The 13,578-nt window shown below is 42.1% G+C and overlaps 1 protein-coding gene across 3 annotated transcripts in view; it reads right to left on the bottom strand.

Moving 5' to 3' along the window:
- The window catches only part of LOC147195556 (phospholipid phosphatase-related protein type 4-like), a 95,868-nt gene that overhangs the window by 58,113 nt on the left and 24,177 nt on the right, over positions 1-13,578 (bottom strand). For all 3 annotated transcript variants that reach the window (XM_086129567.1, XM_086129568.1, XM_086129569.1), the window contains exon 3: positions 6,163-6,292. In XM_086129567.1, coding sequence (XP_085985693.1) covers positions 6,163-6,292 — 130 coding nt within the window. The remainder of the gene's footprint in view (positions 1-6,162; positions 6,293-13,578) is intronic.

Consider the following 13,578-nt stretch of genomic DNA (forward strand, 5'->3'; position numbering starts at 1 on the left):
ACAGCTAAATGTCACAGACATGGATTCTGGAATACTTGCTGTACAACATCAATAAAACACTAAACAATGTTATCGAGACATCATTGGGGCTATGGAAAACACTCAAGAGGCTAACCCAGGGCGAAATGCACATTTACACAGGGTGGCATAAAGATCCTTTCCTATTATTTGAGAAATGCACAGGGATCTCTTTGCTCACTGACCACTGACGTCACTTTCAGACCAGACGCTTGGTCCAAGCAGGTAATATGTCTCATGTACTCAACTGTTGCTTGTTGAAACAAGTACCCAGAGAACACCCACACAGGCCCAAGAGAACATGCAAACTCCACACAGGGAGGACGGAGCCGGAATTAAACCCTGCACCTCTGTACTGTGAGTTTGACGCGCTAAGCACTGGGCCACCCACCTAAAACCATTCCTTAACTATTTTTCTTATCACCTTTAACAGAAAGCTTTGACAAGGCCATTTTTCAAAATAGCTACATAATATTATCATAATCAGAATCTTATTTATTGGCCAAGTATGTAATAAACATGTGAATGGGAAGGACTCAGAGTGGTTCCCCATTAACAGCGGGGTCAGACAGTGCTGCATGGCCGCTCCTGACCTATTTAACTGTGTCATTGACCACCTTATGATCCGACTCCGGGAGCAAGTCTCAGGCGTGTCGTTCGGCAACTTCCCCCTGACCGACCTTGAATATGCTGATGACACCACCCTGTTCAGCAACTCTCTCCAAGACCTCAGCAGTGGTCTCTCCATATACCAAACAGAAGCAGCAAAGCTGGGCCTCCAAGTAAGCTAGCAGAAAACCATACCTATGTATATTGGTGTGCAATTCGTCAATTCCATCATCTACCTGGGCTCCACTATTACTAGCAGCGGCGATCTCAAGCCAGAGATTGACCGCAGACGCGCCCTCGCGGCCGCGGCTATGCAGTCACTGTGGCCCCTCTGGCGCCACCACTCAGTGTCCCAAAAGACCAAGATGCACATTTATAACTCAGCAGTTCTTCCCATCCTCCTGCATGGTGCAGAATCCTGGCCTTTAAACAAGATCCTGGCCAAGAGGATCGACGGCTTTGACAGCAGGTCACTCAGAACTATCTTGAACATCAGCTGGCACCTCCATGTTGCCAACTCAGACCTCCGAAAACATACTCTTCAGCCCCCTGCATCCCGACTGGCCGCTCAGAGGCGCATCCGTTGGCTTGGACATCTCCTCCTTGATGTCATCAGGGAGGATCTGAAACACCAGGGCCTTTCCCTGGAGGATGCAGTGGACCTGGCTCATGACCGTGGTCATTGGCGGGCCCTGGTGAAACTGATCGGCTCTACGCACTGTGATGACCCAGCCGAGTGAGACTGGGCCTCCGCATCGCAAGAGCATTTATTATGATTATTATGCAATAAACACACAAGGAATTTACTTCCCAGTTACAACCCATTCAGAGGAACACAGACAAGACAGCAATAACCAACATGGAGGAGACAGAACGAGAAGCCTGGCGGGTCGCTGTTTAGCAGCCCAATATCTTAGATGTGAAAGGAAACAGTTGGGAAGAGGAAGGGAAAAAAACAATTGACTCCAACCATTCTCCTCAATGGGAACCTCAGCACATGTAGCATACAATTAAAAACACAGTACAACAATTCTCAAGACTTAACAAGAATACAGCGAAGACTTTCACATTGCACCTGTAGCTGCAAAGCCAAGATCTATCAGTCACAGGCTCTGGGGAGTAAGGAGAGTAAAATAGGGAGATAGGACTCGCGTGTGTTTCGTGCGTTTTTTCCATCCAGGGAAAGTCCAGAGAACAACTGTTTTGGGTACAGGCCCTCAGCAATTTCAGACAGCTTTGATTGTCTTTTAGCATGTGACTCTCGTAGCGTCAATCTGCCGAATTCTTGATCAATAAGTCAATCAATTTTCCAAGCCAGTACATCTACTCCTGGTCTTTCCCATTATGTGAAGCGACTCCAACACCACATCCACTTTGCGGTTGAGTTCGGTAAACACATGAATCTGAGTGTTGATCACCGGCGCCACACTTTCCATGTAGGCCGCCAGATTGATACCTTCCAATGAAGCTGCCCCGCCGGCTGAAGTTTGCGATAGATCAGGAAATTGCTAACACCAAACAGCAGGATACCTGTTTTCAAAAGACCAATATTGCAAGCACACCCTTCTCCACTTCTGCCAAGTATCTAAGCCTTTGGTCCCAGAGGAGCAAGAAGGCTCCCCACCGCCTGCTCTTTCCATCAAAAGCATTTTATCCATAATGCTAAGAGTCCAGCTGACTAATTCCATGGTTTGGTTTGTCTTTTCGGAAGAAAAGAAAATACAGAGGCTATATCAAGACACAGGACAGCACATGAGACAAAGTCAGCAAAGCAGAGGAGGGGAGGGGAGGGAGCAGAGCAAAAAGCGTCTGCCTTTGCCGAGAGCGAGAGCAGAAAAGTGTAACTGACTGATGGATTGTTTGATTGATTGATTGGGGTTTCCCGTGTTTCATAAGATGCCAAGATAATCAAAGTAAACATTTTATTTATTTATTCATGTGGGAAAAAAACATTCAAAGCTACCTGGCGCTGTATGAAAAAGTACTTTACCCCCTTTTTAATTCAGGAGTGAACAGTGGATAATTAAATTTGTGAAAAGCCGAGTTCATGGTCAATGACCACACCCAAGTCTGTTCAACCAAGAAATCACTTAAAGGGGAAGTCAACTCCAAAATGTTCTTTACAATATTCTGTTCTACTTATACAAACTAGTCCACAGGTGTCAAACTCAATGCTCGAGGTCCAAATCCGGTATACAGCCTCATTTTGTGTGGCCGGCCCGTGAAAGAAAATCATGTGTGTCAACTTGCATGATCCTTGCTAAAATCTTTACTGAAATGTCAAATTGTCATGCATAATCAGTAACATTTAGATTTTGCAATGATTTTGTTACCCGGTTTACAATCCTCACTTCTAATTTAAAAAAAAACTATCATAGTTGACTGATTTCAAAACTAGTAACCCATTAATTTGTTGTGTTCAAGTAATAATGCGATGAGACAATTAAATATTTTCGTGGTTTCACTGTTCTAACAGGGGGAAGATGTAACTCCAAAGTGGCCAGCAACAAAAAAAATGAGTTTGACACCTCTGGACTAGTCTAAACATAGCATTCTGATAAATATAGCATTTGGGGAATGTGAATTAAGCAGCAATATCCATGTTAGAGGTGGCCATTTTGCCACTAAAAATAACATCACAGTTGCCCAGGGCTCAGGTAACGACGATTTCCGGTGGAAGTATACAGCACACTACCATAGTATATCGTGAGTGGCACCCTTTGGACACAGAAAATAACCAGAACTAATTTTTTAGTTACGGTATTAGCTCAGTGTGGACAGTGGGGGACTTGATTAAACGGTATTCTTTTGCACTGGCATTCTCTCAGTTTATTGGTTTTCATTTTAAGGGTATAAAGGGCTCTTAGTTAGATGAGTGTGTTGGCATGTCACAAAGGGGAAGTGGTCACGGTGGCTATTTTCACACACAAATGACAGCACAAATGCAATGGTAACTGCCCAACACCTACAAGAAAGTCTTTTTGATACATACCCTAAACCTAATGGGAAGCTATGGTGGTTTATTGCTGAGCACGTCGGCCTCACAGCGCAGAGGTGCAGGGATCGGCTCCTGCCTTCCTGTGTGGAGTTTGCATGTTCTCCTGGTGCCTGCGTGGGTTTTCTCCGAGTACTGCAGTTTCCTCCCACTTTTCAAAAACATTCAAGGCATGTAAATGGACACTCCAAGGTGTGAGTGTGAGAGCGTCAATGGTTGTTCGTTAATTTGTACCCTGTGATTGGCTGGCAAACAATTCAGGGTGTATCACACCTATTGCCCGACGACAGCTGGGATAGCGTCCAGCACACCTGCGACCCTTGCGAGGAGAAGTGGATTATAAAATCGATGGATGGATGGACAATGTTGATGTATGACTGATGACCGCATCACTTTAATATTAGGAGGTACCCTGTCATGTAGGGAGAGATCATACTGTACAAGTAGAAAAGTGTTTGGAGGTCCCTGCCTTGTTGGCACACATCACCCTGGGATAAAAATCCCTTCTTTTGACTTGATTAACTCATTAAGTGCCATCCATTTTCAGATCCTACTTTACCCAATCACATGGCGAAAAAAACGAAACATAAAGATGTACCTTGTATGGAATGCTGGGAGTCTTAAAAAAAAACAATAAACAATATACCTGGCACATTTCAATAATATTGTTAAGGGCTTTTAGAGTAAATTTTATGTTATATTATAAGCTGTAACAATGCGCTTTGCGGACCTTTTAAAATACCAAGAAATGTCCAAGAAATCAGAATATTGATCCATATGTAGTTCCCTCAGGATGTAGCATGAATCATGACACAAAGTCCATACAAATTCAGGGTTTATTCATTGGCAAGCTGTGAGAACTCGTCATGAATACGGACATGAAACATCCATCCATCCATCCATTTTCCGAACCGCTTGATCCTCACTAGGGTCGCGGGGGGTGCTGGAGCCTATCCCAGCTGTCTTCGGGCAGTAGGCGGGGGACACCCTGAATCGGTTGCCAGCCAATCGCAGGGCACACAGAGACGAACAAACATCCACGCTCACATTCACACCTAGGGACAATTTAGAGCGTTCAATCAGCCTGCCATGCATGTTTTTGGAATGTGGGAGGAAACCGGAGTACCCGGAGAAAACCCACGCAGGCCCGGGGAGAACATGCAAACTCCACACAGGGAGGCCGGAGCTGGAATTGAACCCGGTACCTCTGCACTGTGAAGTCGACGTGCTAACCACTGGACTACCGGGCCGCCCGGACATGAAACATATGAATACAAATAGTATTACAAAACAATAAATGAAAGACAACCATTATGAAGACAATTGATCGAACAAAAAGGCACACAAACCTTATGGGCTCACATCCACAAGGGGCTAAATATCCTTCTTCCTTCGTTTAATCAGTAGTTAACTACGCTTTGGTATTATCTTCGTTTCATAATTGCTGCACACAGCTCACAAAGTAGTTGTCCGATTGAGTGTTTTAAAAATATTTAGATTTATTGTTTTATTGAAAATATTTATTGGGCTCGGTAAAGTCTTAAAAATCCTTCTTGAGGAGTATTATCTAACAATTTAACACTTTTACAGTGATTAGTAATAACATTATTGTTGTGACTGTTTTTTCCTCAATGTTTCAGTTGCTATGCAGTTGCTGTGGCTCTTTCATGATTTGGTCCTTTATTTTGTCATATAGATTTGATGTCTCACAGTCTGTAAACTCGGATTTCTCAGTGGCACAAAGTCAGTACGTCAAGCTTTCCCCCAGCCAAAGTGTCAGCTCTCTTCCGTGTCTTCTGCATACACGCCTGCTCTCCGTTGTTCCTGTGTACTTGTGTTGATCAAGACTTTATTTGTCAACTTCCAAGTCATAGCTCCTTCTGAGTCCAAATTCTGCTCCTCACATGACAATTATGCAACAATTTATTGTGTACTTTTTCAACCATTTTTATACTTGCATATTGCTGATGAAAAGCTTCACTTATGTCACTCTTCACTTTATTTGCCAGAATACAATTGCAAATATTGAAGAAATAATTTATTTCAAAGATGACGATTATTACAAACTTCCCATGTAATGACATTGATTTCAAGTAAATTTGGGCTGATTCATGACACAGTATGAAGTGGCATAAAATCCTTAATCCTCAACTGACACTTAGAAACTCAGGCTTTTTCACAAATTTTAATGATATCCTATGTTTTGATATATGCTATATATAGGTGGTTAGAATTGTTTTGGAACATGCTTACATCGTATAATTTACAGTATTAAGATCTCAGGTTTTGGATGGGTGTGATACTGGTTTGTTTCTCACCATGGTCCAAAGAATGCCCAATGACTTTGTGTGAATGCTCAGACAAATGGAAAATCCGAAGGAACATTGCTTCTGATTTCGGAATAGATTCCTAGGTACCATGAATTTGAACAGAACCAGTTCAAATGTGAAAGGTACCCATCCTTACTATCATTTATCTGTATCCTATGGTTCATTGTAGTAATTGAAAACAGGCATACAGTATACTGCTGTGTTCCTTACCAATGAAGCGAACAACTCTGCGAATGTAGGAGTTGAAATTACATCCAGCAGCAGTGATGTTTGATTCTGTCTGCATAGTCGAGGACCTCCTGGATAGATAGCAGAAGAGAACAGCCTCTCCTATGAGAATCTAAACAAAAGGAAGAACAAGTAAAGTAGTTTGTGCAATGTTTCACTGGAGAGCTCAGTATTGCATCCAGATTACAATAACTATTTATGACTGCACTAATGTCACAGAAACGAGTCGGTTCTGTCCATTTGACAAAAGCTGCACTAAACTGCGGAACATACAAAGTAGAAGGAACATTGAATGCCGACTAACAGCCATCCATCCATTTTCAACACTGATTTTCCTATAATAGGGTTGCAGACTCCTGGAGACACTGAAATGACTAAAATTGTCAAGTGTTACAAGACTCTAAAAAGCTCATCCAACATTAAAGAAAAAAAAAGACACTGTATATATGTTAGGTTAATCATACACTGAATTCGCTCTAGGTGAAAGTGTGAGCGCGGATGGTTGTTCGTCTCTGTGTGCCCTGCGATTGGCTGGCAACCATGGGTGCCCAAAGACACCTGGGATAGGCTCCAGCACACCCGCGACTCTCATGAGAATAAGCGGCTCAGACAATGGATGGACGGACAGATGGATGGATGGATGGATGTTATACCCATTTTGGGTTATTTTTTAGCTCGGTCAAAATCTCCATCCAAAGATGGGTTGTTTGATCTACTCAACCAATGGGTTTTGAGATGTTTTACCCATTATGGGTTAATTATATTTGGAATTGAATGAGAAAATCGGTTGTTTGCTTCCAATCACATCGGCAAAATTCCACGTAATTATTGTGTAAATGCTTTTAAACCCATACTACAACTGTTGCTTTTTCCCAATACCTTTTATTACGGTCTTCTCAACATTTATAATTGTTTTTGATTCTAACTTTAGTGACCCATTTTTATTTATTGACATTATTTGTGATAGTTTTAAAACTTTTCTGTTAATGTGTTGAAATGTTCTCATTGTTTGTTCTGTTTGTAACTTTGGTAAACTACTTTTTTCTTTCTCTGCTTTTTTTTCTGAATGCCATTAGCAGTTCTGTTAGTAAATTATTTTCGGTGTTGTTGATGCTTGTGTGAAGCACAACTGTGTTGCCTTGTGTATGAAATGTGCTATATAAATAAAGCCATGGCAAACTGAAAAACTGAAATATTCACACCTTGCCAGCTCCGTGAGGGCACAAACCCCTGGAAGAACGTTTCCTCTTGCCGTGGTAAATTATGATTTTGTGCACACAATGTATATACCGTAATTCACATTGTCTGTGTTTCGTTATCGTTTGAAATAGTATTTTCCCTTCTCAAGGCTTTTTGGTAAATGTGACTTACAATATACCGGTAGCTAGCTATTTAGCTGTTAGCATTGTAACACACACTGAAACAGCTACAGCTTTTCAGTTTTTTTCTTGGTCATTCACCCAATCAATAAATGAAACAATAGCCATGTTCATGTTTGAGCTTGCCAGCTAGCTAGGTGGTTTGGGTCAAAGGTTACCAGCTAATGTGCTAGCCACTTAGTTATCTTGCTTGTTAGCCAGGTAATTTGTCAATTTCAGGATAATTCAAGGTACATAGTTTCCAAACATTAGGTTAGCACAATTTGCATGTATGTGTAGTGGACAGCAATGTGCGTGTGTGTGGGTTAGTAGAAACCTCGTGTATGCCAGTTATCACATAAACATAAGTGTTTCAAGTAAATTTGTTAGGTCCGGTACAAATAGATTTTGGTGACACCTGTGCGCCTTCGCTGTGAGTTTTAGGTTTTGTTTTAGTTGGCTACAGATTGACAAAATCACAGGTCTGCCATTCCATCACTTTTTTTCTTCTATGACTTCACACAGATGAAGTTGAGGAACTTGCACTGAGACAGCTGCCTGCCTTTCTTCCACCAACAAAGTCAATCAAGATGGCTGCAAAACAAATAAGACACACCTTTCAAGAAGGCAACTTAGCCTACGTCCACAATAGCATATAAGGCTCCAGGATTTTTTCTGAGATTCTGGCCTGGGGAACGAACATTGCAAGGTTCTTCTTCTTCTCCTCACAGAATCTGATTTTTGAGACCCTATATATGGACAAAAACTCGCCAAACTTCGGACCTGGCAAGCAAGTTGATTATTTCTGTAGAAATTATTCTTATTATTGTTGTTATTATTGTCATATACAGGTATATTCACATTTTCAAGGACCTAAATATGAATGAAATCTCATCAGGTTTTGGACACACATTGGGCCCAGTGAAAATTTTTATATTTTAAAGTTCTACAATGAAATGTACAATTGAACTGGGGCACAGGTGTCAAACTCAAGGCCTGGGGGCCAGATCTGGCCCACCACATCATTTTATGTGGCCCACGAAAGCAAATCAAACATGCCAACTTCCGGGGAAAGGCGGATGGCAGTCATGGAGTAGGACGCACGGCTGCAGAGCTCCTCGATCACTTCGAGCAACGCCGTACTTTATTAGTATTTTGACGAGTTTGATTTGTATTTAAAGGCGTTGACGAAATGCCTAAAGCAAACAAGAAGTCGGTTTCACGGTTTGAAATAACCCACTCAGACGGAGAGGATCGCGCCGCAAGCGACATTGACGGCCGGCACGAACCCGGGGAGCTACGGGCTAATGAGGCTACAGCTAACCTATCAGCGATCCTGCAGGAATTAAGGGAATTCCGGCGTGAAAGCGCCAATACACGCACTGAAATCAAGGACGAAATTAAGACGACTAACAACAGAATAGATGACGTCGAAACGAGGATCTCAGAGACGGAAGAAAGAGTGCTGGGGCTGGAAGAAGCTACGAAGGAGCTGCTACAGCTACAAGCTAAAATGCAAGATAAGATAACTGATCAAGAGGGACGAGCAAGACGGGACAATATAAGAATTTATGGTGTTGAGGAGGGGGCTGAGACCAACTCGGCAACGATGATAGCGTTTGTAGAACATCTCTTTAAAGAAAAGCTCGGCCGTAAACCTCCCGCCGATTCCCCCCGAGGTCTATAATAGTAAAATTCGCCAGCAATAAGATGAAGGAGGAGGTCCTGCGTAATGTTTGGCACAAGAAGGGATATTTGTACAAAGAGAAGAGAGTTTTTGTCGACCACGACTATGCTCCAGAGACCCTGAGGAAACGTCGGGAATACGCAGAGGCAAAGAAGGTGCTGCGGGAGAAAGGGATACGATTTCAGACTCCATTTCCAGCGAGGATGAGAGTATTCTACGAGGGAGAAACGTGCCTTTACAACTCAGCGCAGGAGGCCACTTCCGACATGCTGAAGAGGGGTTTTCCCGTGGCTGTATACAAACCTCCTACCACCTGGATTGACAGAATTAAGAACAGACTGTGGCATCGGTCTGCGAGCGGTGAGGAACAACAGCTGGAAGCTCCACGTGGGGGTTTCAAAAAAAAACTGGCCGCATACAGGAGAGTGGACAATGAAAATTATTGAAGCCTGACAAGGTGACGAGATTTTCCACTGTGGGACAACCAAGGGTTAGTTGAATTGAACAGTATTTGGGTTTTTGTGTGAATATGCTTGGGCATGGGTGTAAGCATGTGTGTGTTGGTGTATACGCGAACAGGTGTATGATTGAGTTTGTCGGGGTATGAATGGGTGTGTGGACAGTTATGTATGATTGCACAGGGGTGTATGTGAGTAAGTGTATTAGTAAGCACTGTAGGAACATGTGGAAAGGTATGTAGGGGAATAGATATATACATACATATATATATAGTATGTGTGTGGGTGTATGTACGTATATGTACAGTATATGTGAAATGCAACTAGGTGTTTATGCTTTAGAGTATACGTGAGTCAATGAGTATGTATGCCTGTTCGTGTGTGTACTTATGTGTGCGTGTATGTATACATAGATATGATCGGGGACGCTTGGACTCCTAAGCATAAATGTGTTTGGGGGAGCGACGACTAACGGAGGGCCCTCTACAAGGGAACTGTAGTGGAAGCTTCCCCTCCGAGCCAGCAGAAGATCCTGGCTTTTTTGGGGTCAAATTTGAGACCTCACAGCGGAGTGTTTACTCGGCGGAACTTTCGCAAGTTACTGAGTTTGTTCTTCTCAGATCTTGCTCTATTTTTGTTTTTTTCTTTTTCTTCATTAACATGTCAGAGTTCGAGTGGAAAATGGGTCGTTTAAGCAATAGGTGTTGTTTACTTTTTGATGGAGAGTCACAAAATGCCACTTAGGTTCGCTTCGTACAATGTGAAAGGTATCCTAAATCCTATCAAGAGAAGCAAAATTCTGGGCAAAATGGCGAAAGACAAGGTAGACAATGTTTCTGCAAGAAACCCACCTAAATGACTTGGAACATTTGAAACTCAGAAGACAGGGATTTAAGCAGGTGTTTTCTGCCTCCTACGAGAAAGGACATAGGAGGGGGGTGTCTACTGTTATTTCTACAAAAGTAATATTTGAGTTGCAGTCAGAAATTAAAGACAAGGAAGGGAGGTACAATATGATTGTGGGTAAAATGGAGGGATCTGTTGTGACCCTTATAAATGTGTATGCTCCACCTGGGGCATCGTGGGGGTTCTACCGACATATTTTTGACTTAATGATAACTAAGGCCCAAGGATTGGTCATATGTGGTGGTGACTTTAATATAAGATTGGATTTCAAAATGGACGTGTCACGAACATCACAGCAGCACAATAACCCAGTGGCTGAGAAAGTGGGAAAGATGATAAAGGAGATGGGCATATGTGATGTATGGAGAGAGCTTAACCCAACTACCAGAGATTACACTTTTTACTCAGCGCCACATAATACTTACTCAAGGATTGATTACTTTTTCGTGTACAGTAAAGATCTCAGCCTTATAAGGACATGTAAAATTGGAATAATGGACCTATCAGACCATAGCCCAGTTTATTTAGATCTGCAAGTAAAATATAATAAAGGTCCATGGGCATGGAGGCTTAACTTAAATGCACTTAAGGGAAAGATGAGGGAGGAAATAAAAGAGGAAATCTCACTATTTTTGTCAGAAAATGACAACGGAGCGGTGTCCCCAATTATGGTGTGGGATGCAGGCAAGGCAGTTTTGAGAGGGAAAATTATTGCAAAATTGGCTTCGCAAAAGAAATCCAGACTGGAGAAATTGGAGAAACTCGAAAACTCGCTGTAGCAATTGGAGAGACAACACAAAAAAAATGTTCAATCGGAAGTGGACCAAAAAATTAAGGCAGTTAAAAATCAGATAAAAGATATCTATGATCTAGACGTTCAGAAAAAACTTACTTTCTTAAAACAAAATTACTATGAGGCGGGTAGTAAAGCGGCGAGAAACCTGGCATATAAATTAAGGAAACAACAAGCCGAGAGGGTGGTACATAAAATTAAGGATCCCTGTACCAGACAAATGAAACATGACTTCAAGGATATCCAAAGTTGCTTCGAAAGATACTATAAAGATCTCTATTCTCTAAGGGTCCCTGATGATGGGGGAGCTCCCGACGCTATTTTGGAGTCACTCAACCTCCCAACTGTCTCAGGAGATCAAAATGAAGTTCTCATGGCTGAAGTGACTATGGGTGAATTACAGAAGGCTATTTCCCGACTAAAGCCGAATAAATGCCCGGGCACAGATGGATTCCCCTCCGAGTGGTACAAGGCTTACAGTGACATTTTATCGCCACTACTACTGAGAACATTCAATTGGGTCCTAGCAAAAGGAACCATCCCCCCCTCTTGGAGAGAGGCGATCATTGCTTTGATACCAAAAGAGGGGAAGGACAAAACAGACTGTGCAAATTTCCGTCCAATTAGCATCTTGAACCAAGATTATAAACTTTTTACATCGATTTTAGCAAGACGTTTGGAATCGATACTTCCAGATATTGTACACCTAGATCAGACCGGCTTTATTAGGCAAAGACAGACTATGGATAACGTCAGAAGAACCCTACACATAATTGCTCATATAAAGGCACATGACTTAGAAGCAGTTTTGCTGGGATTGGATGCGGAAAAGGCCTTTGACTCTGTCAACTGGTCATATTTATATAAGGTACTACGTAGATTTAAATTCAAGGACGATTTTATAAGAACTATACAGGCTATATACGATAGGCCAATAGCAAAAGTAAAGATAAATGGAGGATCTACGGATTTTTTCGATCTAGAAAGGGGATGCCGACAGGGCTGCCCTATTTCCCCACTCTTATTTGCCATTTTTATAGAGCCCCTAAGTCAGTGGATAAGGCAGAAAGACGAGATCGAAGGGATAACCGTTGGACAGGATACTCATGAATTAGCCCTATTTGCGGACGATATATTAATATTTCTGGGGAAACCATCTACCTCTTTCCCGGAATTGCTTGCTACGATCAGGGAGTACGGAGGATTTTCGGGATACAAACTTAATATACATAAAACTCAGATATTGTCATTTAAGTACTCTCCGAGCAATATGATGAGAGATGAATTCAATTTGAACTGGGACTCAGAGTCGATCAGGTACTTAGGCGTGAATATTCCAAAAGATTTAGATACAATTATGCTTGAAAATTATTCCCCTCTCCTTGCCCATATTAAAGCTGACTTGAACAGATGGAACCTGGTTCCATTCCTTGGATTACTGCAAAGAGTGGAAGCGATTAAAATGAACGTGCTGCCCAGACTACTATATCTATTCCAAACTCTAGCAATTGGCTTACCCAAGGATATGTTCCAAGAGTTGGACAAAGTAATATCGTGATTTATTTGGCAAGGGAAGAGGCTAAGAATTAGATTCAAGACTCTACAATTGGCAAAAAGAAAGGGAGGCCTCTCCCTACCGAATATGTTAAACTATTATAGGGCAACCCAAGTAAAGATTTTGGCCAATATCTGTAATCCATCCTATAGTGCGAAGCGGAAAGACATTGAATGTCAGGTATCTAGTGATATTCCACTACAAGCAATTATCGGGGACCCTGGTTTGATCGACTGTCTTAAGAGTGTTAACCCTTGGATAAGAACCTCAATTAAGGTGTGGCACGGAATATTAAAGCAAGACAAAGAAAATAGCCCATATTTGCTTCTAAAATGGATTGGGTATGACTCAGATTTCTTACCAAACAGAATGGATACAGGATTTAAAAAATGGATTGGAAACCTCCTTGAGGGGGGCGGGATGCGACAATTTCAAGATCTTAGAAACAATTTCGGATTGAGTCATCAAGATTTCTATCGATTCTTGCAGCTTAGACATTACTTAGAGAGATCTCTACGCACAGGATGGGTCCAACAAAGTGGTTTCGGCTTAATCAAGATATTCCTACTATCTTATGGGTCAGATCCTGGAAGGGGTACTATATCGAAAATTTACAAAGAGTTGCAGGTACTAGAAGGTGG

This window comes from Hippocampus guttulatus, chromosome 14 (assembly GCF_054856545.1).
Source record: "Hippocampus guttulatus isolate MCC_2025c chromosome 14, RoL_Hgut_1.0, whole genome shotgun sequence".
Taxonomy (NCBI): Eukaryota; Metazoa; Chordata; class Actinopteri; order Syngnathiformes; family Syngnathidae; genus Hippocampus; species Hippocampus guttulatus.